The 25,647-nt window shown below is 43.3% G+C and overlaps 1 protein-coding gene across 2 annotated transcripts; it reads right to left on the reverse strand.

The window, feature by feature from the left end:
- Window positions 1-1,629: 1,629 nt before the first annotated feature.
- Window positions 1,630-19,687, reverse strand: sys1 (SYS1 golgi trafficking protein). Of its 2 annotated transcripts, none has more exons than XM_059980360.1 (4): window positions 19,532-19,687; window positions 15,185-15,483; window positions 9,785-9,852; window positions 1,630-5,548 (listed from the first exon to the last, which is right to left on the reverse strand). In XM_059980360.1, exons 2-4 carry the CDS (start codon window positions 15,344-15,346, stop codon window positions 5,308-5,310), a joined length of 471 nt encoding a protein of 156 aa, XP_059836343.1. In that variant the 5' UTR covers window positions 15,347-15,483; window positions 19,532-19,687; the 3' UTR covers window positions 1,630-5,307. The 2 variants fall into 2 exon arrangements, with proteins under 2 accessions (XP_059836343.1, XP_059836345.1); XM_059980362.1 differs by lacking the exon at window positions 19,532-19,687 and adding an exon at window positions 19,044-19,492.
- Between the last annotated feature and the right edge of the window lie 5,960 nt (window positions 19,688-25,647).

A 25,647-nucleotide genomic window follows, 5' to 3' on the forward strand; every position in this document is an offset into this window, starting at 1 on the left:
GGTGTATTCACTCTCACATCTGGGAATAACTGGTGGAGTAAGAGAGTCTACTTACCAGGAATGAATGGGGAGATCTGTAATGATGTGCTGAAATACAAAACCTGTAGAACTCCAAAAACCGACCAAAAGAAATATTTCATTTTAATCGAGGTTTGCTCTGGACATTGGCAAGCTCTGATGAGAATATCTCTCTGGTGACCGTAAATTGTTTCTCAGTTTTTGGTTTTGAAGATGTATTTTGAAACTTTGGAAATCCCCCCTTTTTTTTAAATTCACTTGTATGTTTGCCAAATGTGAAGTCCTTAAGGAGTTGATCACTGAGGTCCTCCATTGAGGTCAACCATGGATGCTGCATCCTTGTTGTGTCCGTTTTTCATAAGCCTGGGCAGTACGATATGCACAGCAAGCTGTTGCCCATGCAGCAGGCTCCCCTTCGCAAAACAGCTTATGAACCCAAAGGAATGGTAGCCACCAATACAGTTTGGCACCAGGGGTGTCGTGGGAGTTGGCAATCAGCATTAAACTCAACATTGGCATGCATTAGGGATTCTAGCTCTGGATTTTTTCCCCTCCAGGTTTACTCCCAAAGCCTTCTCTATGAGTTGGCAGCCGAGGTTTGAGATCAGAGTTTTCCTTCTCCTAGATGAGCTGCTAAACGCAGCTGACTGGCCCCATCTGCCCAAACCAACTGGTTTTAAGGCACCAGTAATCCAGCTTTGCCCCTTCTCTAATCAGCAGAAACTGTTCTGCCGGGCTTAGTACCTGTGAGGGCCAGAAGCTGGATTTGGTTGTCAGAGGCAATTTGAGGCGCATGCCATTGGAAGCATTTAATATGTAGTCGGAGCTCACTCCCACTGCCTCCCCAACTCTATGACAATCTTAAGGAATCAGGGGTTGATCACACATAGCAAACCCAACAGCTTTGTGGAATGACAGCCTGCTCACGGACCTGCATTTGTAGGTTTATTATGTTTCACCGGAACATCAGCTCATGAGATGACCAGGATTCCTTGACCAACAAAGGTGGAGACTTCCCACCAGCTGCTACTTCAAATATTCAGCAACTGTAGCATTCTGTATCTGTTTTAGTATGCTTTGTTTCTTGTTCCTCTATTCACGTCCTCCACAGATCAGCTGCTACCAACAAGCCTTCTTCACCCTATCTCATTTGACACCGACTTGCATCATGCATTTTTGCTTCATTTCCACCCTAAGGCCCAGACCTGTTCTCTGCACCTTTCCCTCCCTTCTTTGCACCTTAAAGCAGAGCAACGTTCTAAACATTGCCAGTTATAAAAAACGTCAGCAACACAAAACAGTGTCTCTTTCTCCCACCAGATATTAACTGACCTGCTGAATATTTTCAGCATTTACTCCTTTTACCATTAATCAGCTCAACATCCAGTATCCTGATGAGTTTGAGGTGAGAGGTTCTGCAAATGTTGGAAATTCTAAGCAGCCCACACAGACCAAGTGGCAGCTATGGAGGGAAATGCAGAGACATTTTTGGCCAAGACCTTTGATCAGGACTGGAAAGGAAGGGAGCAGACAACAGTTTCCTTATAGCAACAGTTATAGGAATTGACTAGATAGGAGCCCCTCCTAGTGGACCTAATGACACAGTGCAACTAACAACAAGCTTAAATTTATCATATCAAATTCAGTTGCCACACTTACATTAGGATAGACAGAGTTATATTTAACTACATTAACAATACAAATATTTTTAATTATTGTAATGCAGCAAATGAACATAACTGATGAGATGAAAAGGTAATTGAAGTAAGTGCAAACATAATGAAATGGGTCAAGTTTGTCAGAGACACCATTGTCGTAGGCTAATCAAAGGAGGTGATGAATCAACATGTCAGACGGAGATCGAAAATCTGGCTGAGTGGTGCCATAACCAAAGCTTCTTACTTAATGTCAGCAAGAACAAGGAGCTGATTATTGACTTAAGGAAGAGGAAACAGGCGGTCCATGAACCAGTTTTCATTGGGTCATCAGAGGGTGGAGAGGAGTGATTTTAAAATCCTCGGTGTTATTTCAGTGGATCTGCCCTGGGCCAGCTCATAAGTGCAATTATGAAGAAAGCACAGCAGTGCTGCCACTTCCTTACGAGTTTGTGAAGATTTGGCATGATATACAAAACTTTTATAAACTTCTATCAATGTGTGGTGGAGAGTATAGTGACTGGCTGCATCACAGCCTAGTATGGAAACACCAATGCCTTTGTATGGACAACCCTACAAAAAGTAATGGATACAGCCCAGTCCATCACAGGTAAAGCCCTTCCCTACATTCAGCACATCCATCATCAGGACCCCCACCACCTTGCACATTCTCTCTTCTCACTACTGCCATCAGGGGCAAGGTACAAGATTCTCAGGACTCTCACCACCAGGTTCAGAAGCAGTAACTACTCATCAACCATCAGGCTCTTGAACGAAAGGGGATAACTTCACTCAACTTTAATTGCCTCATCATGGAAATATTCCATAACCAATCCATTCACTTTCAAGGACTTGTCATCTCAGGTTCTCAATATTAATTGTTACTGTCTTTCTTTCTATATTTGCAGTTTGTCATCTTCTGCCCTCTGGTTGAACACCCAAACTGGGTGGTCTTTCATTGATTCTGTTATGGTTATTACTTTAAAGATTTGTTGCTTATGGCCAAAAGAAATGAATTATCACAGTTGTATATGGTGACATACACGTACTTTGATAATTTTACTTTGAACTTTGAAAGAGCTAACTGTTCAGAATATTCTCATGTTATTTACAATTTCCTCAGGGGCAACTCCCTTTAAAATAAAAAAGTTGGATAATTATTTCAGAAGAAAAATTAAGATTAAAGTTAATAAGGAGATTACAGTTAATAAGGAGATTTTATCAGGCAACCTACATGTACTGAAATTAAAGCCATCCTCGAGAGCTGCTTTTTCTCCATTTATGGGAGACTTTGAATGTTCATATTATGTATCTGGCAGAAGCAAAGCAACTCAAAGGCAATGCACTTCTAGAACCTGTCTTCCAACCAATACATGAGTAGATTATATGGGATTTAGTATTGAATCACAAGCCAGAATTTAGACAGACAATAAAGTGATCACTATTAACTCAACAGGGGAAAAGGTCAACTGATCAAATTTATTTTAGATATCATTCTTTTGAAAGTTAAGCTGTTAAAACAATGGGAACCGCTTGAGTTTTTGTACAGTACAAAACCAATTATACTGCTAAAAGGCAAAGGTTTCATTGTGTGATTAAACAGTCACGATGATCAAAACAATGCAGAAAGCAAGCCAACCGAGGAAGACTGAAGAAAAGCTTATGAATTAGGAGAGCTGTTGGAAGCAAGAAATCACTGAGGGCATATAGAACTGGGGAAACAATCAAAATTAAATTCTATTAGGATTTAAACCTGGAAACTTTTTTTTTTGGTTTTATATCACAAAGAGGAAGGAGGAAGAACCTGGAACACAAATACTGGTTGTGGTGGGTTAACTGAAACTTACCTCTAAGCTTCTACTGGAAAAGACTAACAGGAGTTGTAAGTATTGAGGCAGAGATCAGCAATGATACGATGGAATGATGTCAGGCAGGAAATATAGAAGCCTTAGGACAGACACAGAGTTTCAGGAAGTTATCCTACAACTATCAGGCTTCAATCATCACTACTCTGAAATGATTCTATGACCTTCGGACTCACTTTCAAGGATTCTTTACAGCTCATGTCTTCAGCATTATTTTTATTTGCACAGTTTGTCTTCTTTTGCACATTGGTTGTTTGCCAGTGTTTGTTTAGGTATTTCTTTTTTCTGTTAATGCCCGAAAGAAAATGAATCTCAAGGTAACATGTACAGACTTTAATAAATTTACTTTGAACTTTGGGGAGATGAATGGTCTTTTCTCATCCCATTTTTCAAATTATATCTTTCTTTAGATACTACTGGGGCTCCTAATTTTTTCAGTTGATTTATTATTTACAATTCACATGCTCCATAACACAATTTCCTTACATCACATTTCAGAGTCTATGATTTTCATGCCTGTTACTCTTACTGATATTAAAATGACTAACCCCCCCTACCAAGGTGCAACTCATTATGTGGAAAGTCCTGACAGGCAATAACATAGCAGTGAATGTCTCTATTTCACACAACAGATGCAAGAGCCCATTTCTCAAACATTATGAAAACTGTTGGAGGCAGTGATCAAATCTAGATACAGCACAAACAAAAAACCTTTTTTATAATGTGTCTATTTCTTTGATTTTGGGGATTATTACGCGCAGTTAATGAAATGAGATGCATCCAATAAACACAGGTAGAAGATCCCTTGAACAGCTCTTCAACATCACTGCCCAAATTTCCATCATGACTTGACTGGTGACCAAACCCTAACAAGAATCATCACGTAGGATGTGGAAATCAGATGGTGACAGATATGCCTAATGTAGTCAGAGCCCACTATCTTTGCAAGAAGTGATTGGAACCAAGAACTAAAAAGTTTATATTTAAGCACTGCAATAGATTTATTCCTCATTGTCTTTTAAACAAAATAGAGATCAAGCTGCATACCATGTTAATTAAACATGGCACTAGAGTCTGGACTGTGCATAGGTATCAGTCCTCAGATCCAGGACCAGCCTTTCAAAGTGCCTTTACCAGTTAATTAAAACCATCTTACACTAGTTAGGAGATAACATGTCAATATCAAAACAAGATATGCTTAATTTTTTGCTTATCTACGCAATGCCAGACACATCCAGTGTTACAATAGATTCCAGGGGTCAGTTGATGACAGAGTCAACACTTCTTATTGAATGGATATTTGAGACACAGGTTTCTAGTTTGCAGATAATTAGTCTGTGCACAAGTTCAATGTCAAATGTAAAAGGGAATTTAGATCAGGCAAAGACAAATCAGAGAAAAATGTTGGAGCAATCCAGTATGTGGGGGTCTCTTAGAAATAAAAGCAGCACAACAGACTCTCAGTAAATCTGACTGGAAGGAAACCCCAGTGAATCCAGATCTAGATCGGTTTATACAACTGTATACGTCTCTTGCTTGTGATCTCCGTCACCAAACACCAACTCCATCCACCGAAATCCAGAAAGTTCCATGCGTAGAAAGGCTTGATAGAAACAAAGGACTCTTTTATCCAGAAGGGTTATATACGGCGACAAAAACACATGTGCACCAAGTCTTGTTAACATTGAGATAGAAGTTGTCACAATCCATTTTAACACTGGTTGCTGCAGCAGTTTCAGTCGTGACTAGACAAATCCAAGAAGCTGTGCTCACAGGTTAGATTTGGGCCCAGCGTTCACAGGAATGGCTCTCAGCTCTGTCCGCATGCACAGGTACTCACCTATCACTGCCATCAGGGCAATGCACACAGTGTTCACCAGCCACCAGGTCAGTGCTGTGGGAAAGTGCAAATTATAGATCCAACAGCCCATAAAGTGGAAGATATGGACAGTCACGGTGAAATCCAAACACTGCTTTCCTCTCCGGATAAAATACCACAAACCAAGTGCGCTAGTGAAGGAAACAGGAAAAGGTTACATTTGCACACAGCAAAATGTAAAGAAGTTTTAGTTATCTGAGATTGTTTGGCATTCACTACCATAAACATCCACAGTAACTAATCTACCATCTACAACACATTCAGTAGAACTTAACCATGGCTACTTTGACAGAATCTCTCAACATCCCCAGCCTCACCTACCAAGGAAAACAAGTATGCAGGGGGACCGGACTGGCTGCTTCATGCTCCAGGGTTTCAATGTTTTAGATGACATGGGGAGGAATTGAAATACTAGTTGGAGACATCAACTGAATCTTCATGGGTAGAATTCAAAAATAAGGAAAATTCCATCACTCTTTTGGATTTATACTGACCCCAAATAACCATAGGGACACTGAAGAACAGGCTTGCAGTAAAATTAAGGAAAGAAGCAACGAGGTTATCATTGTTGGTGACTTTGACTTGGTCAGCATAGACTGGGAACTCCTTAGCAGAATAAAATTAGATGAGGCAGAATTTGTTAGGTGTGTCCAAGAGGGTTTCCTGAAACACTGTGAAAAGTCCAACTAGAAGGGAGGCTAATCTGGACCTTGAGTCTGGGGAATGAACCTGGCTAGGCAAATAACCTTTCAGTGGGTGAATGCTTGGGAAACCATGATCACAATTGTAAAACAGCTATGAATAAAGATAGGGTGGAACTTGCAGGAACTTAACTTCAGGATGGCAGACTAAGACAGCATCTCAAGAAAGAGTTAATTGGGAAGAGCTATTTTTGGGTAAATCCACATCTGACACGTAGAGGTTGCTTAAAGACCTGTGGCACAGTTTGGGGCAAGTTTGTTCCAATAAGAGGGATGGTAGAGAGGCTGCAAAATTAGCCAAAAAGGTTGGAGCTTATGTAAGGCTTAGGGAGCTGAATCCAACAGTGACAGAACAGCACAGCACCTGAACAGGCCCTTTGGCCCACAAGGTTGTGCTGAACCAATATGTAATTAGTTGCCAACTAAATTAATCCCTTTTGCCTACACAATGATCATATCCTTTCATTTCCCTCACATACATGTGCCTATCTAAAAATCTCTTAAAAACCCCTAATCATATCTACCTCAACACCATCCCAGGCATCCACCACATGTAAAAACCTGTCCTTCACATCTCCTTTAACTTACCCTCTCTCACCTTAAATGCAAACTCTTTGGTATTAGACATTTTAACCCTGGGAAAAAGATACTGTCTGTCTACTGTATCTACACCTCTCATATCCTTATAAACCTTTATCAAATTGCACCTCAGCCTCTGCTGCTCCAGAAAAAAAACCAACCCAAATTTCCCCAATTTCTCATTGTAGCACATGCCCTCTAATCCAGGCAGCACTCTGGTGAATCTCTTCTGCCCCCTCTTCAAAGCCTCCACATCCTTCCTATTATGTGGCAACTAGAACTGTATGCAATACTTCAGATGTGGCCTAACTAGAATTTTATAAAACTGCAACAGAAGCTCCTGACTTTTGAACTCAATGCCTTGACTAATAGGCATGCCATATGCCTTCTTAACTTCCCTATTGACCTGTGTAGCCACCTTCAGGGAGCTATTAACCTGGACCCATGGTCCCTCTGCTCATCAACACTTAAGGGTCTTGTCCTTAAAGAAGCCAGAATGGAACTCAAGAAGGAACTTAGGAGAGATCGCAGGGGTCATGAAAAGTCTTTAGTGAATAGTATTAAAGAGAAACCCAAAGCATCCTACACATGCACCAAGAACAACAGGATTACCAGAGAGGGGGTACAACTGTTCAGGGATAAAGGAGAGAACTGGTGAATAAAGGAGAGATCAAACTGTTCGAGAATAAAGGAGAGATCAAAGTGAAGCATGGTATACTATAGCACTGAGATTAGAAAAAAAGGTGTTAGGTGTCAAAACATTAAGGTGGAAGTTCCAAGGGCCTGATAGTATATACCCTGGAGGCTAGAGATGGAATTAGAGGGGCCTTGACCAAGATCCTAATGAAGAGGATCCTAGGGGATAGTATTTGAGCATTTGGGGAAGCATGGGCTAATTAGGATTAATCAGATGGCTTAGTGCAACGCAGGTCATGTCTGATTAATCTGATTTTTGAGGGGGTAATGAGGTGATTGATAGTAGACAGTAAATGTTGTATACATGAATGTTAGTAAGGCATTCAGCAAGTTCTTGCATAGTAGGGTTATCTAGAAAATTAAGATGCATGGTGACTTGGTTCACTGAATGTAAAATTTGCTTGATCATAGAAGACAGAAAGTAGAGGTGACTCTCTACTTGAATTAAAGTGTGCTGGGTAGGTAAATTTACAGATATCAAGATTGGTGGCATCACAGATTGCCCAGAAGATTGCCAAAGGATACAGTGGGATATTGATCAGTTGCAGATACAGGGGAAGTGAAAAGTGGGAAGTAGTGACAGATGGCGTTTAATCCAGACAAATATAAGGTACTGCACCTAGGGAGCTCCAAGATAAAGGGGGAATACAGAGTTCACTAACAACACCGACGAATAGAGGGATCTTGAGGACCAGGCATGTGGCTCCCTAAAAGTGGCCCCACACATTGATATGATGATGTCAGTGTATGGCATGCTTGCTTCTCAGCAATGAGCTTGAGAGCCAGGAAGTTGTATTGCAGCTTCATAAAACTAGTTGGGCATTTATAGCATTGCCTTCAATTCTGTTCACCTCATTATAGAAAGAGTGTGAAGACTTTGGAGAGGGTGCAGAGGCAGTTTACCTGGATACTACTTGGTTGGACATGTTGGGGCAGAGGCTGAGGGGAGATTTAATAAAAGTTTAAAATAATGTGGGACATGCATGTACTGGCTGTCTACTCCCTTTTTCCTAGTGTTGAAAAGCTGAGTATTAGAGCATATGTTCAAGGTGGCAGAGGGAAAGTACAAAGAAGATGTACTCGGCAAGTTTATTTTTTAAAAGGTGTGTTGGGAGTCTGGAATGTACTGCCAAGGGTGCTGGCAGAGGAGTGCTTTTCGATTGCACAGGAGTGTTTAGGAGACTTAGCTAGAGATAAATATGCAGAGAAGGAAGAGCTATGGTCAATGTGCAGAGAAGGTTTAGATTAATCAAGAGTCATTGGTTTAATTAATTTGGCACAACATTATGGTCCAAAGGGCCTATCCTGTCCTATTAATCACCTAGCTCCAAATCTGTCTTAGCCGCTGAGGCTACCTGTAGCTAAATTATCTCAACAGTTGACTTTTCAGACTAAGAAACAAATATCTCAGAATTAGCATCTTCATCCTCATTTTCAAATCAGTTCATGGCCTCTGCTTCCCTAACTTAAATCCACCCCAATACTATAAACTCAGATTATTATGCTGTTCAGATCTATTTTAATTGTAGCCAACTAGAGGCTCAAAGTAGTGCGATTCTTTCCTAGATCAAATTCTTTCTTCTAAAATTCTCCTTAAAACCTGCTTGTAAAGCTAGCAATAGCTGCACCTCAGCAAATCCTTACACAAAGTAATTTGAAAAAAGCACAAGTCTCTGAAGAATAACATTTTACCTTTTGTAAAATTTTATTTAACCATAAGAAGTGCAAAAAACAATTAAATGCTCAACAGCTTGGGTTCCTGCAAGTAGTTAATGCTGCAAAGTCAAAGATAATTAAATATAGAAATTGACTGAGCATCATTAATGATCTAAGTTACAAATTTAGTAAGGAAAGATAATGATAACTTTTAATCATCTTCTGTAACCTAAAAGCAATACAAACTTCAACACTGAACTCTGTATCAATGTCTAGGCATATCAGTTAGAGATTACACACACAAAGCATAACCTTGGCAAATATAAAATAACCACTGCTGATATCTTAAGAAGATACCTTGCTTCTTAAAAATAAGACCATGAACAAGTTGGATGTGTGTACCCTTAATTTATTAACTCTCCTTAGGTGCTTCATAAATTCTAACAAATCTTGACAGCAAGTCACACAAGATTAAAATTTCCAGTAAAGATGGGTGAAGGAGGAATGAATAGAGGGAGAGAAATCCAAATTTCAAGTATGATACGCTTAAAGACAAAAGGAAAGTACTAGCTTTAGATATTGTTATACATGGGTTTAAATGACAACTCAAGTGAATGTTGAATCCTTAAATACTATTGTCGCTGGGCATTCAGTAAAACAAACTGTCACGGAATGTTAAAGCAGCCTGGATAAAGTGCAATTCTTTCCTCACCTCTAATCTGTACACATACTTACCATGTGAGCGAATTGAGGACAAAGGCCATCATTGAAAGTCTCCCCTGACCCGTGGAAAACCCCAACACCTAAATCACAAAGAAATCAATGTAAAAAGAGAATTAAAATAAAACACCCTTCAAGAACTAGGCTTCTATCCAGGTGTTTTCCAACTTAGCACAGCAAGTATAGTTTAAATTTACTGCCATGCACTTGTTTAGCTGGTTAGGATTTTTATTCCAGAACATATCAACTGTAATGCAAAAGGTAGTCTTAATTGTAAAGGAGTCAGTAATTTACTCCAAAGAAACATTAGTACTTTAGGGTTATTTACCCACACAGCAATATGAGAACACACCAAGTTCTAGTATGTAAGAACCCATCTTAACATAAAACATTTTTGGCATATCAAAAAACTTTTAACAAACTTAGAAAATGTGCTTTATAAAATACATTTATTTTAGAACAATAAAGCTATGCAGGCAATATTTTATAATGTTGATGCATTTTGCTTTATTGATTCTGTGCATAGACTACTGACCATTTTTAAATGAATGTGTGAAACAATAACAGTAGCCAATGGTGAAGCTTGGATAACTCAGTGGAGTAGGAGAGCATGAACAGTAAAAGTATGGTGGCATTTTTACTTTGAATGGGCTATCATCACTGTCATTACCAATTCATTTTCAAATATAAAGTCTTCTACAATGACTATTACTGCCTGGATTTTGCCACCAATGACAGCATATGTTAAAAAAAAAGTACTTCCAGGCTTAAGGCCTGTCCTCAAATTCATCTTCTGCAGGGTTTCCCAACCTTTGTTGTGCCGTGCACCCCGACCATTAAACGACGGGTTCCTGAACCCCAGGCTGGGAACCCTTGATCTGTGTTTGTTTTACAAAAGCAGGATTTTTGTAAAACTTGCATTTGTTAGTTATTGAGCATCTACAATTTACATGGGTATCTCAAATTTCTCTAGTATTAAATGAACAGCCTTGGTTAGGACAATGGCAGGTTGGGGGGGGGGGGGGGGGTGCAATGAGCAAACTAATCCAGTTCCTATGCTCCAATGCTTACGAGCTGTACATTAATTGCTGGTTGGCATTTAGAAAGAGAAGCCCACATTGCAGTTGAAGGAAAGTGGGTGGGATGGATATATATAGTAAAATGGAAAGCATTAACATGCTTGGCATCTTCAAAGGTGGATAAAACTCCAGCAGTTAAAGGAATAGACAAACAAGCAGGAAGGACTTCAAATTAAACTAATTGAATATTTTGAGGCAGTAACGAGGAGAAATGCGCTCTTCAATGGTCTACTGATCAAAAGGAAAGGCGCATGGGATCCTACAAGAGGAAATCAGATGCAAAATTGCCTTAGTCTCGATGCAGAGTCACAACCCAAAATGTTCCTGGTTCCTTCCTCCTGCCTCCACACAGGCACATACACTGCTTGACCCAAGGAGCTCCTCCAGCAGCTGTGAAGGTAATTGTGACCAATGAGGTTCCACAAGGTCAGCATTTAGTTCATTGTTTTAATTAATAATTTAGACTAAAGACTGCAGATATTAGAAACGTGGCCATATAGGTAACAGAGGTTTCAGCTTCAAGGGTGTGCGTGCGTGTGTGTGGGAAGACAATGAAGAAATGTGGTAAATGGAATTTACTCCTGAGATGTGTGAGATAATGTATTTGTCAATGAGCAACAGTCAAGTGAGTGTACAATAAATGGGAGGATATTTGGAATGCAGAAATAGAGGGACCTCAGTGTAACTCCACAGACCCTTAAGGCAGGGGTTCCTAACCTGGGGTCCACGGACTTCTCTGTTAATGGCAGGGGTCCATGGCATTAAAAAAAACTGCTTTAAGGGAAGACAGATGAGGACTTAATTAGCTGAAATAGAACAGTAGGAAGGTTTTCCTATAATGGCACATATATATAGCTAGGATATCCAAGACTTTTGCAGAGTAATGTCTACATGGAGCAGAGAGCAACTTCGTAAATCTGGCAGTAGCAAAGCACACTGGGAACGGTGAGGGTAGAGTGCTGCGAGAGGGTTCTGGGACAGGTGGCAGAGATGATGTGTCAGTGGCGGGTGTGGTTGGTGTGGGTGCAGACACGTGCAGCCCTATAACATCAGGCAAGGTAATCTGATTCCAAACCATTGGTTTATTTATCATTATAGAATGTCCCTCTGGTGCTTCTTGCTCCCCTCCCTTGCTTTCTTCCTCTTCCCAACCATGATTCCCCTCTCCCTGCCCCCTTCCCACTCTCAGTCTACAACAGACACCCATACTGGAATCAGGTTCATCATCACTCACATATGTCATGAAATTTGTTTTTTTTTGCAGCAACAGTACAGTGTAATACATAAAATTACTATAGTACTGTGCAAAAGTCTTAGGCACCCTTGCTAAATACTCGTACTGTGGAGAGCATTCTGACTGGCTGCATCACCATTTGGTATGGGGGGGGGGGGGTGGGCAGCTACTCCACAAGATGGAAGTAAGTTGTAAAATTAGCTCTATCCTGGGTACTGGCCTCCATAGTATCCAAGACATCTTCAAGGAGCAATGCCTTAGAAAGGTCGCAACCATCAAGGATCCCCACTTGCTTCCCATTGTTACTGTCGGGAAGAAGGTACATTCAGCGATTTAGGAACAGCTTCTTCCCCTCTGCCATCCAATTTCTGAATGGACATTGAACCCACGAGCACGGCCTCTCTACTTTTTTTTGCACTACTTATTTTAAATTAACAATTTAGTAGAGATATATGTATATATATTTAATATAATATTTTTTCTCCTTACTTATTATGTATTACATTGTACTGCTGCCATAAAGTTAACAACTTTTACGACATATGCTGGTGAAATTAAATCTGATTCTGAGATTCTCACAGGGCACTGCATGCAATATTACAGCTCTATTACTGTGTGTGGTTGTGGTTACCTCATACAGATGGTGCAATTATACAAGAGATTGGCAGGAAGAACAAAGGCTGAGGAAACGCTCAGTAGGCTGGGAATGTTTTCTTTGGAATAGTGGTGACAGAGGAGACTATGTAGAAAGTTGTATAAAGGGTTTATTTCAAACAGCTAAGGGGTCAAAAATTACTAGGCCTAAAATTAAGATAATTAAAGGAATAAGGTGAGATGAAGTTCTTACCCTAAAAGGTGCTGGGGTCTTGAAGTCAACTTAATTAAGACTGAAATCCTCACCATACTCAGTAAGTGCTTAATTATGTATTTAAAGAACTGTGAGCTGCAGGGCTACAGATCAAAGTATTGGAAGGTGGGATAACAATAACTTCCCTAACTGGTACAGACAAAGCTTCCTCCTCTCAAATTTTCGATGATTTTATGAAAACATGAATTACCTGCCTTTTAAGATAAGTTTTAAATGATTTAACTCTCAAAGCATTGTATCATCTAGCTGATGTTAGGGATTTGTTTGCAGCTTTTCCCCCCACCACAGACAGGGTCTATTCACAACTAAGCCTCTGTACATTTTGCTATACATGTACCTCATAGAATGGATGCTACCCTCCCGAATTGTAATGAAGAAGAGGGATAAGCTAGTGAGGTTTCTTTGGTTGCGTTGAAATAGAGTCTTCATTAGAACCATAAAAACAGGAGATTCAGCAAACGCTGAAAATCTTGCACAACACACATAATGATGGAGCAACCCAGGGTGTCATCCAGCATCCATGCAGAGGAATAAACAGCCAGCGTTTCAGGCCCAGACCCTGCAACAGTACTGGAAAGGGAAGGAGCACAAGCTGACAGGTGATAGGTGAAGCAAAATGAGGGGTAATGCAGGAGATGAAGTAAGAACCTGGGATGCGATAGACGGGAGGCGTAAAGGGCTGAAGGAATCTGATAGGAGAGGACAGTGGGCTATGGAAGAAAGGAGAGGCACTAGAAGTTGGTGAGAGGGGAAACAGAATGGGGAATGGAAAAAAATTACCAGAAGTTAGAAAAATCAATGCTCATGCCATGAGAAAAGAAGCAACTCTAGATGAAAATGAGATGTTGTTCCTCCAACCTGAATTTGGCAGTAGAGGGGGCTATGGAAAGACATTTCACAATGGGAATGGGAACTTGAATTGAAATGGGTAGCCATTAGGAAATATCACCTTTTGAGATTTCATGCATTCAGATTGTTACAGTTTTATTAGTACTGTTTGGCAATTTCTCTACCCTATCAGATTAAAAGGAGTGTAAAGTGATCCTAGTTAAAAAAAAATCAGTTTAAAATATGCTTGCATTCTGTCTAAAAAAATCAAGTGGCCCAGTAAACATTCCAGCTTGACGGAGTTGGAGGTGGAGTTAAGATAGCTTAAACAGTGACTCCTTTGCTTGCATCTTCAGAAACAGCTCTATTTCCATCTTTAATATCTTTATTTTTCCTTTTCAGGGTTCTTTTGAAGATCCTGACCTGGAGTTACACGCTGACTTTGGTTCTTTGCAGGAATGGGACCCGTTCTTGAGGTTTCAGGACTGGCTGACGTTCAGTAGCCAAGGGCTTGGGCTGAGAGCTCGGCTCAAATTTGTAAGTCTAAGATCTCGGGGCTCTTGAGATGGGCAGATCGAGGCTCGGTGTCATGACAGGAGACTTGTAGGGAGAGTCAGGATATCTGCTGTGGGCACGAAGACCCAGGATCTTCGCGATCAGAGCTCGAAAAAAGTGACGTAACGGACTTTCTAACATCGTAAACCGGCCAGTTGTTTGTTATGTCTTCCTGCTCGCTGGTAAAATGGAGACACCTTTTTTCTCTTATTAGGGAGAGAGCGAATCTGCAGTATGTCGAATGCCGGGTGTAGCGCAAAGTCTTTGGGGTAACTGCAAGTCTGTCTCTTTGCTATTGTTTTGGTCATGCTTGAGTGCTGGGTGACGCTTGCTTTCTTTTTCCCGGTGGGGGGGTTGGGGGGGGGGATTGTTGCTTACTGCCACTTCCGCACGAGTGGGGAGCTGGGGTTCTTAAGTTTATCTGTTGTTCATTCTTTGGGACACCTCTATTTTTGTGGATGTTTGCGAAGACAAAGCATTTCAGGATGTATATTGTACACATTTCTCTGACATTAAATTGGACCTTTGAACCTTTGTACAAAAGTTATGCTTTTTACCTCCCTAGAAGCTTCTTTATTCGGAACCAAACTGTCCAACTTACTTGTACCCAAGACAAACCCAGACAGTGAAACATCAACTGCCTGCACAATTCTTTCCTGAAAATCAGTAGCATTTTCAGTTATTGGTATTTATCCAAGACTGTACAAATAGCTTCCTATACACTAAACACATTCATAGGTTTCATTTCATTTTTCTCCCCAGAAAGGAGGATAATTCAGTGCTTCAACTTGCAGAAGGGAAATATTCAGAATCTTTTGCAAGAAAGGATTTTACTTTATGAATACTTTTACCTCATAACTAAATATTTGATCAAGTGATCGACCATTCTGCACCAGGCTGTCCACCACAGCCAACCAGATGCCTAAGAAGCTGTAGTAGATGCACTGCATTAGGATAATCTGAGACACAATGAGAATGGGATCCCAAACATAGCTGCGGAAGTGTCCAGCCATTCCCACAACTCCCTCTGGAATCACAACTTCTCTCAGTCTTTAGTTATTGGGCGCATGGTGTTTGCAGAGACGAAGTGTTGTGAGACAGATCCAAATCACCAAGGACACCGAGTCTGGAAATGGATGCACTCATACACCTGGACAGAGGAAAACAAAATTCTTTCAGATAAAAAAGGCCATTACTACTTCAGTATAATAATAAATTCACAGAAAGAACATTTAGGGAATAAAACACTAGCAAAGAGTTTCTGTTTGTGAATATGAAGACAAGCAACCAAGATCAGGCCAGTCAGTCTTTGTGCTTCAAATGCTGCTCCATTTGTACAGCAATTCAATTGCATGCCTTGGATTTACCAACACCCCAACTTGACAAAAGTCTTTAAATTCCATAGACTCTTCCTTTGAATGAAAGGAAAATCGGAGACTATAACCTGAGGGAATCTGTACATGAATCTTCATAACTTTGTTCTAAATGAGCAGCTTTTGTGTGCCCCTGAAAGTCTTGAGGCCTCAGATTTGTCATACACAATCATTAGTAGATCTGGGCCAAAAGCACCAATAGTTTTTGGGCTTGGGAAAAGTCAGGATCTAAAGCTCAAAATTTCAGCTCCCCTGAAGAGGTCTGTAGAGTAGAGACAAGACATTAGAACATAAGACACACTAGCAGAATTATGCCATTCTGCTTTGCATTCCATCACAGCCGAATGCATTTCTCCTTTCAACCCCATTGTCCTGCTTTCTCTTGTCCCTGTATCTATGATGCCCTTACTAATCAGAACCTACATATATAGCCAAAATGTTGATTTTCTTTATTTTAAATAGGCCATTATTAGAAATGCCATTGATATAGAGAAGTCATAGCCCCTTAGAGGGAGGAAATATTTGCTTTCAGCTCAACACTAAACTCTCTTCTGGTTATCCCATTGGCTTCTTCGTATCTGCTTCATCCTGTTATTTTAAAACCTCAATTAGATCATCTTCATCATCAAAACCTGAGGGATTAAACAAACTATGCAACCCATTCTCCACATAAATCCTATTAAAGGTCAGAAGAATATGTGCAAACCATCAGCAGCCACTGCAGCACTGCCTTAGTGTTATGTTATTAGGTTAGAATTGTGGTCTCAGGCTTCTGCAGCTGGAACCCACAATTCTGCTACCAAAGTGAGTGAAGAGCTTATACAAGAGAATGCAGTAGAAATCTCAGCCAGTCATTACTGCGGCATAGGTGCCCTAAACAGGCTATATCAATCTGTTTGGCTTGAATCCAATAAGAATCCCTTCTTGATAGACACAGTAACACAATGACTAGGTTTATAGATAAGAACTTTACTCATAAGGGTCTGGATACAAGTAAACTGGCTCTTTAAGTTTTGGCCCCAAGTGCTTGTCCAATTGAAGGGCAGGCAGTTGAAATTCAAGATGCACCCTGCTTCACATGGATGTCAGAATTTGTGCCATCTGCAGTGTACACCTCGACAACAGTGTACTGAAATTCAAACAGTCAGTACTGAAACCGGACACCAGAATTCACAGAACAAATGTTTTACATAGCAACAAGCTGAACAAAAGCAGTAGATATGAAGTTGTTTCTTTAATCTTGGCTGATAAGACAGATGAGCATCCTATTCAGTCAAAAGAGTTTATGCAGAACCTAGCAACTGAACTTGTGAACGTGAGACAGGGGAAGAAAGGAAATTTCAGCTTCAGATGCAGCATATCTGTAGTTAGGTGTCAGGAATTGGCACGTTTGACTAGTGGGCTTCCTCCAAGTACTCTGGTTTCCCACTACATCCCAAATGCAAGCTACTAGGTAGGTTAACTAGATCCTGGGGGTAGGCAAAAGGCTGATGGGCATGTATGAGAACAGGATGGCTTCAACAGCCAGCATAGACTTAATGGGCCAAATGGAAGTTTGAGACATTTTCCCTCCACTTTTTGGATACTGGAATTCAGTAACTCTGAAAATGTAATGCTCAAAAAGTGGCCATGAAACACACCATTCAGAATTGTAATTCAATCATTAAAATAAACGGTTATTTAAACATCACTCACAAATTAACTGCTGTTTTCTCTTCATAACAGCAACCACAAATCATTTAATTTGCTCCAAAGGCCTCTAGGATCATGAAAAGCCATTGAAATGAAACATTCCCTAAATGTAAATAGATCACCCATGAGGTCTTTGACATGGCACATTACTGTTTTTCCTTCCACAGAAGATGCCTGAATTCGTGTGCTGTGGACTATACATCTTCCTGCCTCAGTAAAGCAGCCTATCACATCCCAAACATGCTCTCTTCTCTACCCTCCCTTATTGGACAGAAGATTTTTTAAAAAAATGCCTGAAAGCACTCACCACCAGTATCAAGAGCAGCATCTAACCCCCAATATAATAAAGTGGCCGTTTGCCTTGCACCTGATTGTCTGCCTGTACCTTCTCTGTAACAGGATTTCTGAACCTTTGTGATACCTCAAAGCACTGACGTAAAGAAACAATACCTATGGATGGCATGTAAAACAAAGGTTATTTTACTGTACCTCAGTGCATTTGGATAATAATAAACCAATTACCTCCAAGATGACAACATTTCAGATTTTTCACAACTGCATTTTGATTTTCTCTGTTACTTGCACCAGTTTATTCAAAGGCCAGTAACATCCTTCAAATCAGGCAGCAGTTTAAATTCCATTAGTCAGGGAAGGAAAACTACAAGCAGAACACAAACTCTGAAAGTAGTATGCACAAGCTTTTGTTCTGGTCAAACATTTAAGGTTTTATGCGAATGCACTGCAGAGTTTGAGCATGGCACAAGAGATTATTTAAAATGGGAAGGAGTAGCGGGATAGCTTGGAAAATAAAGGAAGCAAGGTAGTACTAGGGAATAGAATAGTCAGGAGGAATTCATTACACTCTTTACAGTCACAGTCTAGAGTTTAAATATATGGCTTGTCTGAGCAGGTATTGGGAACAACCTTACAACCCCCTGCAGCTGAGAACTGCAGTTCTCACAGAGACTTGGAATCAACAAGACAGGCCAGGACGAGACTCTGTTCAGAGCAAAACCTCAGTTAGTTTCTGGATTATTATGCACACACAATTTGAGATAAAGCAAAATAAGAGACTAGGGTGTACCCTAGGGAGAGGTTTTGCTGTAGAAGTGCTGCTGACGCCCATTAAGTCTTCGCCAGGTTTCAGGACAATCCCATTCCCCATTAGTCTCTCAGATACCCATCAACTCCACAGTATCACCTACACCCCACCTGGTGGAATTTACAGGATCAATTAACTGCTGGAGTTTAGAAGAGGAAGGAGTGAATTAAAATGAAAGGACCCAAGAGATCTCAGCAGGGTGAATGTAGAACTTAGAATGGAGACGGGGTCGAGGAAAGCATCAATGTTTCAACATAACGGGTCATCCACTGAGATTTAAAAAAAAAGAACTTCCAGAAAAATTGTAGGTCATTGTACCTCTATTATCCACCATGTAGCCATACAACAGAGCAAAACAACAGGGATAACAGTAAAGGATAGCTTCTCTTCTACAAATCTGCATATGAGCCAAGCAAACTTACAAACTCGGACTATCCCACTGCCCAATTCAGTAAGAATTTCACTTGACTGCATTTTAACTCCACAGTTAAGCCTACACACAGTAACTTTTTTTAATTAAATTAATGATCTTTCCATTACTACCTTAAATTTTTTCGAAGACAGACAGGAATTATTAAATGAAGTGTGCTCATCAGCTAATCCACATCCCCGGGAACTTGACCGCCCCTCGCCGGTCATGGAAGTAAAACACTAACAGTGCCTGTGCCACTGAGATAATGGAGCAGCAACTAAGGGGGAGGGGGTGTTAGAAGGAGAACACTGGACAGCATGACTGGAGAATAGGTGGGCATGATGGAAAGGAGTAGGAGGCAGCAGAGGAATGGAGGGGGAGGGTGGGCATATAGGTGGAAGGAGAGGAGGGGGAAGGGCTGAAGGATAATGAGAGGGTAGAGGACACTATGTGATGATTATGGAGGAGGACTGGGAATTCGACGAGACTGGCTGTGTGAGTGAGGACCCGGCCGGGAATGGTGGGGTTGAGGGGGGCGGAGCGCTGCCGGACAGCTGGCTGACAACATTGTCACTTAAAGCGCCCGCGCCCGAGGAAAGAGAGAGAAGGAGGGACCAACCTGCCCAGGCCTTCCCCACCGCCGAGCCGAGCCAACACCACTGCCCGAGAACACGCCACCCGCCGGGGGACGTTTCAAAATAAACAGCGACGCGACACCAACCGGGCCCCGTCCGCGCAGCCGCCGTCACACCGCGCCGGCCGGAAGTGGCGCCCTCCGGACGTCACGTCCAGCGCGCGCCCCTCCGGTGATGACGACGACGCTCCCTTGCATGGGTCGGAAAAGAAGGGCGACATGGCGGTCGCCTGTGCAGACTCGCGAATCAAGAACCTGTTCTGTTGGTGGAAGTGTATTTCATCCTGTACGTTTTGGTGTGGGAATAGCAGTAGTTTTGCACAGATGGGTGTGTGTCGGGTAATGAAAGGGCGGATGTTATAGCAAAACAGGCACATACTGAGTCAGAGGTAGATATTATAGTCATTGCAGGAAAGTATGAAGACAAATCTCGTGTTAGCTTGGCTGGGATTGGGAAATGACAAGAATTGTAGGATAGGAATGGGTCAGGAAGGTGCTATTACAATTTATTTTCATCGGTCCAGGAGAGGAATAGGAGGGAGGATGTGTGGTTGACCAGACAGAGGTTTGGACAGGTGGGTTTGCATTTGTTGCTAAACATGAGAATGGGTGGTGTGAATTTTGTAAGATCAGAACATGTGATCATGGTGTGCCTCATATTCATCCGAACGTGGGAAGCGGTTTAGGCAATTACTGGGTAGGTTTTGCAGGATATTCTGGCACCTGAGGCAGGGACAGTTAAGTCGTGTACTTTTTAAAACAGGTTTGGAAGGCAGGATCTGATCCCCTACGTGGGTCCTGTCATACTCCATTACTGTAGGTAGCGGTAATGCGCCTTCCTGATAGGTGCAAGCCGCCATTAGCACAAAAGAAGAAGAAGCAAGAGACAGCGAAAGACAGGTTTCAGGACCCAGCCTGACTTGAACCCTTTGATAGACCAATAATGTCATGGTTTCAGGATGAGCTGCAGAATGGTGGGCAGCAGCCCTGGTGGCATCTCGATGACTGGGAATGATGTCACATATCCCAGTTGTAAAGCAGGCACAGGTGGTAGGAGAGTGCAGAATCCAAGGGAACAGTAAAGGAACTGGGAGGTGGGATCTCATTGAAATCTACCAAATATTGAAAGGCCCAGCTAGAGTGGATGCGGAGGATGTTTTCGTTGGTCGCAGTGTTTGAGGTTTGAGGACGCAATCTCAGAATAAAGGGAGGTCCCTTTCAAACTGAGATGAATTTCTTCAGCCAGAGGGCAGTGATTCAGACTCAGATTTATTATCACTGACTTTTGTGACATCACATTTTGTTGTTTTGGGGCAACAGTATATCTTGAAAAGCTTATAGTGATTGGCAGACCAACAACCTACTGAGACGGTGTGTGGAACAAAGAAAGGAAGTATACCCTCTGGTTTCAATAGGTACAGTTCATGTCAGAGAAATGGATACAATCTACATCCTGAAATTCTGTTTCTTTACAAACATCTATGAAAAACAGAGGAGTGCCCCAAAGAACCAATGACAATTAAATGTTAGAACCCCAAAGCCCCTGCAGCTCCCCACCTCCCATGTATAAGCGACAGTAAGACAATGACCTCCCCCTCCTCCACTGAGCACTCAATCATGCAGCAAAGCATCAATAAACACACAGACTTTGCAGTACCCCAAAGACTACTTGTTCACCCGATACTTCGACATACCACAGGCTCTCTCTCTCTCTCCCTAATAAGGAAAAAAGAGGTGTCCCAGTTTCACAGTGAGAGAAGAAACATAACATACAACTTGCTGATTTATGATGTTAAAAGTCTCTGGCGTCACTTTTTCTGAGCTCTGCACCCAAAGAACTGGAGTCTGGGCACACAGCCAGCAGCCAGCTCACTGCTTTCAATCTTCCATGTACTGTCACGACACATAAGTGGTGGCACCAACTTCGAATCCACCTGCCTCCAGAGCCACAAAAATCTGGCACCCTGTTGCTGTGCTAGTCCTCCAGGCTGCATCCTTGGCATTTCTAAATGTGGCCGGTCGTGAGGTCCTGACAGCGGGCCCCACTTCTGCAATCAGCGTGTAACTCCAGGTCAGGGTCTTCAAAAGAACCTTGAAAGGGGAAAAAAGAGACATCAAAGATAGAAATAAAGATAGTCCTCTTCCCCCCCCCCAAAAGAATCTCAAATAATATCAAAATATCTAATGCTTTTCAGATAATCAAATATGCAGTACTACACGATAATGGCAGTTGTATCTTAACAAACTTCCCATGTTAAACTGTGTCTGTCACAAAGATCTCAATATAGCAATTTGTCAGTACCTCCAGTTGAACTCTATTTATATTTTGTGTGTTTCCCCCTAGCCGTCATTCTGTGGTTTTGTATTGCCAAGTTCTCTTGTCCCCGCTCCTGCTCTACTCTGGCCCCTGCATTACTGAGTACTCCATCTCTCATCTGCCTCTCATTATTGCCTGTTTTGCTGCCACCTATGTCTCATTGTGCTCCACCTATCATCTGCCTCTCTGTTTATTGCTCAGTGTATTTCAGTCCTGTGTTTTCACCTGTTTGTTGCCAGATTGTGCCAGTGAGTTTTCCTGATTTAGATTTTTGGATTTCTCTGGATGTTTTGATCTCTGCCTGAATTTTGTTTGCACCTCTGCATTTGTTACTCTATAAAGATTACAGGGTTGTGGTGAACTACATATACCTGTCTGGACACCCCCCCTGCTGACTGCTCTTGTGGCTCCTCCCACAGGCCCCTGGTATAAAGGTGATTGGAGCCTGAGCCCGGTCTCAGTCTCCAGGATGTAGTGTGGTGGTCAATTGCTGCTTGTTCTTTCTTCCAGCCAATAAAAGCCTATATCTCGGAGAGTTATTGATGGTGTATCAATTTTATTGCCTGGAAGTTTTAAAACATGGAAAGTATTTTACATCCGGAAAAATTAGACTTGGACCCCCAAGCCCCAGAAGCAGCTCTTGCCTTTGAACTCTGGCTTGCATGCTTCCAATCATACTTGGAAGCGATTCCAGTGACTGAGCCTGCCACAATGTACAAAATACTACTATCCAGAGTAAGTCCGAAAGTATTCTCCCTTATCAGAGACCTGCCGACCTACCAAGGGGCACTGGACGCCCTCAAAAGACAGTACCTATGGTTGGTGAACAACGTCTACGCAAGACATCGCTTAATGACGTGGTGACAGCGACCCGACGAGTTGAGCGCTGAGTTTCTCCGAGCCCTACAGACACTCGTGTGAACTTGCGACTGCAGAGGACTGATGGTGGAATAACATACAGAGCTGCTAGTACGAGACGCCTTCCTTATGGGAATCAGATCAGTGTACGTACACCAGCGGCTGCTGGAAAATGCCGATCTTACCTTACGCTCGGTGATCGAGACGGCCGACACGCTGGAGGCTGCTCTGCACAACGCTGACGCTGTCCAGCCGCGCGATCCGCCGCCGGAATTCACCGCCGCTGTCAGTCGCGAGTCCACGAACTCCCCGAAACCGACCACAGCTGCTGCCAGTCGTAAGTCCACGCAGTGTTACTTCTCGAAAAGCACCCCCGAAAATGCTGCCTGGCCCAAGAAGCGACCTGCTCCAGCTGCGGGAAGAAGGGCCATTTTGCCAAGGTCTTTAAGTCTGAACCACGAGTGGGGTCGGGCAGTGCTGCGTGTGAGGCTTGGGGGCCGCCATCTTGCCTGCCCGCCTCATGCGAGACATGGGGCGGCCATCTTTGCCGGCGCCACCTCACCCCGCCCCCGACCCACCGGTGCTTACCGGGTACCAAGACGGAGGCTCAACTCTAGCCCCACACCAGCTTGCAAGGTCAATGATGGACATCCTGGTGGAGGGGCACAGGACTAGCTGCCTGTTTGACATGGGCAGCACTGAGAATTTTATTGACCCGGACACAGCGCAATGCTGCGGACTCGTGACACGGCGGGTAAGTCAGAGGATCACCTTGGCTTCTGAGTCGCATTCCACAGACATCTGGGGGGTTGTGTAGCGACATTGGTGGTGCAGGGCACAGAATATCGGAACTTTGCGTTACTGGTCATGCCTCAACTGTGCGCGCCTGTGCTATTGGGGCTGGACTTCCAGAGCCACCTCGAAAGTGTGACTATGGCATATGACGGGCCCCTCACACCACTCACTGTCAGGAATCCTGTTTTGTGGGACTTCATCATATACCCCGCTACTGACAACACACACACACCGACCCACTCATCCCACCCAGCACCATGCCGACAGCTGCGCTACTGACACCACTTGCAGCCTCTCAACCCTCAAGATCCCTCCCCCACCGCTGTTCGCCAGCCTGACCCCCGACTGTAAACCTGTGGCAACTAACAGCAGGAGGTACAGCACGGGGGACAGGGCCTTCATTCAGTCAGAGGTGCAGCGGCTGCTCGGGGAGGGGATCATTGAGCCAAGCACAAGTCCTTGGAGGGCCCAGGTGGTTGTTGTTCGGACCGGGCAGAAAAATAGGATAGTCATGGACTATAGCCAGACCATCAATAGGTTCACGCAGCTTGACGCGTACCCCCTACCCCGCATCGCGGATATGGTCAACCAGTACAAGGTGTACTCGATAATAGATCTGAAATCCGCTTATCACCAGCTCCCCATCCGCCCAGAGGACCGCCCCTACACCGCCTTTGAGGCAGGCAGTTGGCTCTATCACTTCCTGCGCGTCCCCTTCGGTGTCACAAATGGTGTCTCTTGTCTTCCAGAGGGAAATGGACCGGATGGTGGACCAGTGCCAACTGAAGGCCATATTTCCCTATCTGGATAATATCACCATCTGTGGTCACGACTGGCCGGATCACAATGCCAACCTCCAATGATTTTTCCAAGTGGCCAAAGCCCTGAACCTTACTTATAACAGGGACAAGTGTGTGTTCGGAACCACCCGACTGGCTATCCTTGGGTATGTCATGGAGAACGGGGTCATTGGCCCTGATCCCAACCGTATGCGCCCCCTGTTAGAACTCCCTCTTCCCACCACCCTCAAAGCCCTCAGACGGTGCCTGGGCTTCTTTTCCTATTACGCCCAATGGGTCCCCCATTATGCAAACAAGGCCCGCCCCCGGTCAAGTCTACCACATATCCCCTCTCTGCTGAGGCCCGCGCGGCCTTCAGCTTCATTAAAGGGGACATTGCCAAAGCAACAATGCATGCGGTGGACGAGACCATTCCCTTCCAAGAAGAGAGTGACGTCTCTGATTTTGCGCTTGCTGCTACCCTCAATCAGGCAGGCAGGCCAGTAGCATTCTTTTCTCATACCCTTCAAGGCCCTGAAATTCGGCACTCCACGGTGGAGAAAGAAGCCCAGGCCATAGTGGAGGCTGTTAGGCACTGGAGGCACTATCTCACCGGCAAAAGGTTCACCTTGCTGACCAACCAGCGCTCAGTTGCGTTCATGTTCAGCAACCAACAGTGGGGCAAAATCAAAAATGATAAAATTTTGTTGTGGAGAATAGAACTCTCCACCTACAACTATGATATCCTGTACTGGCCTGGAAGGCTCAATGAGCCCCCTGATGCCCTATCCCGGGGAGCGTGTGCCAGCACACAGCTCGACCAGCTATACGCCCTTCATGCACATCTTTGCCACCCAGAGGTCACCTGATTTTACCATTTCGTGAAAGCCCGGAACCTGCCGTACTCCCTGGAGGACATCAGGACGATGACCAGGGACTGCCAAGTCTGCAGTGAGTGCAAACCGCACTTCTACCATCCTGAAACGGCGCAACTTGTCAAGGCCACCCGCCCCTTTGAGCGACTGAGTGTTGACTTTAAGGGCCCCCTTCCCTCCACTGACTGCAATGTCTACTTTCTCAACATTATCGACGAGTACTCACGGTTCCCCTTTGCCATCCCCTGCCCCGACACCACTGCCACGTCCGTCATAAAAGCCCTGCGCCAGCTCTTCACTCTGTTTGGATATCCCTGCTATATCCACAGTGATAGAGGGTCCTCCTTTATGAGTGATAAGCTGCGCCAGTACCTGCTGACTAGGGGCATTGCTACTAGTAGGACCACGAGCTATAATCCCCGGGGGAATGGACAGGTGGAGAGGGAGAATGCCACAGTGTGGAAGGCCACACTTTTA

This window comes from Hypanus sabinus, chromosome 9, assembly GCF_030144855.1.
Source record: "Hypanus sabinus isolate sHypSab1 chromosome 9, sHypSab1.hap1, whole genome shotgun sequence".
NCBI classification, from domain to species: Eukaryota; Metazoa; Chordata; class Chondrichthyes; order Myliobatiformes; family Dasyatidae; genus Hypanus; species Hypanus sabinus.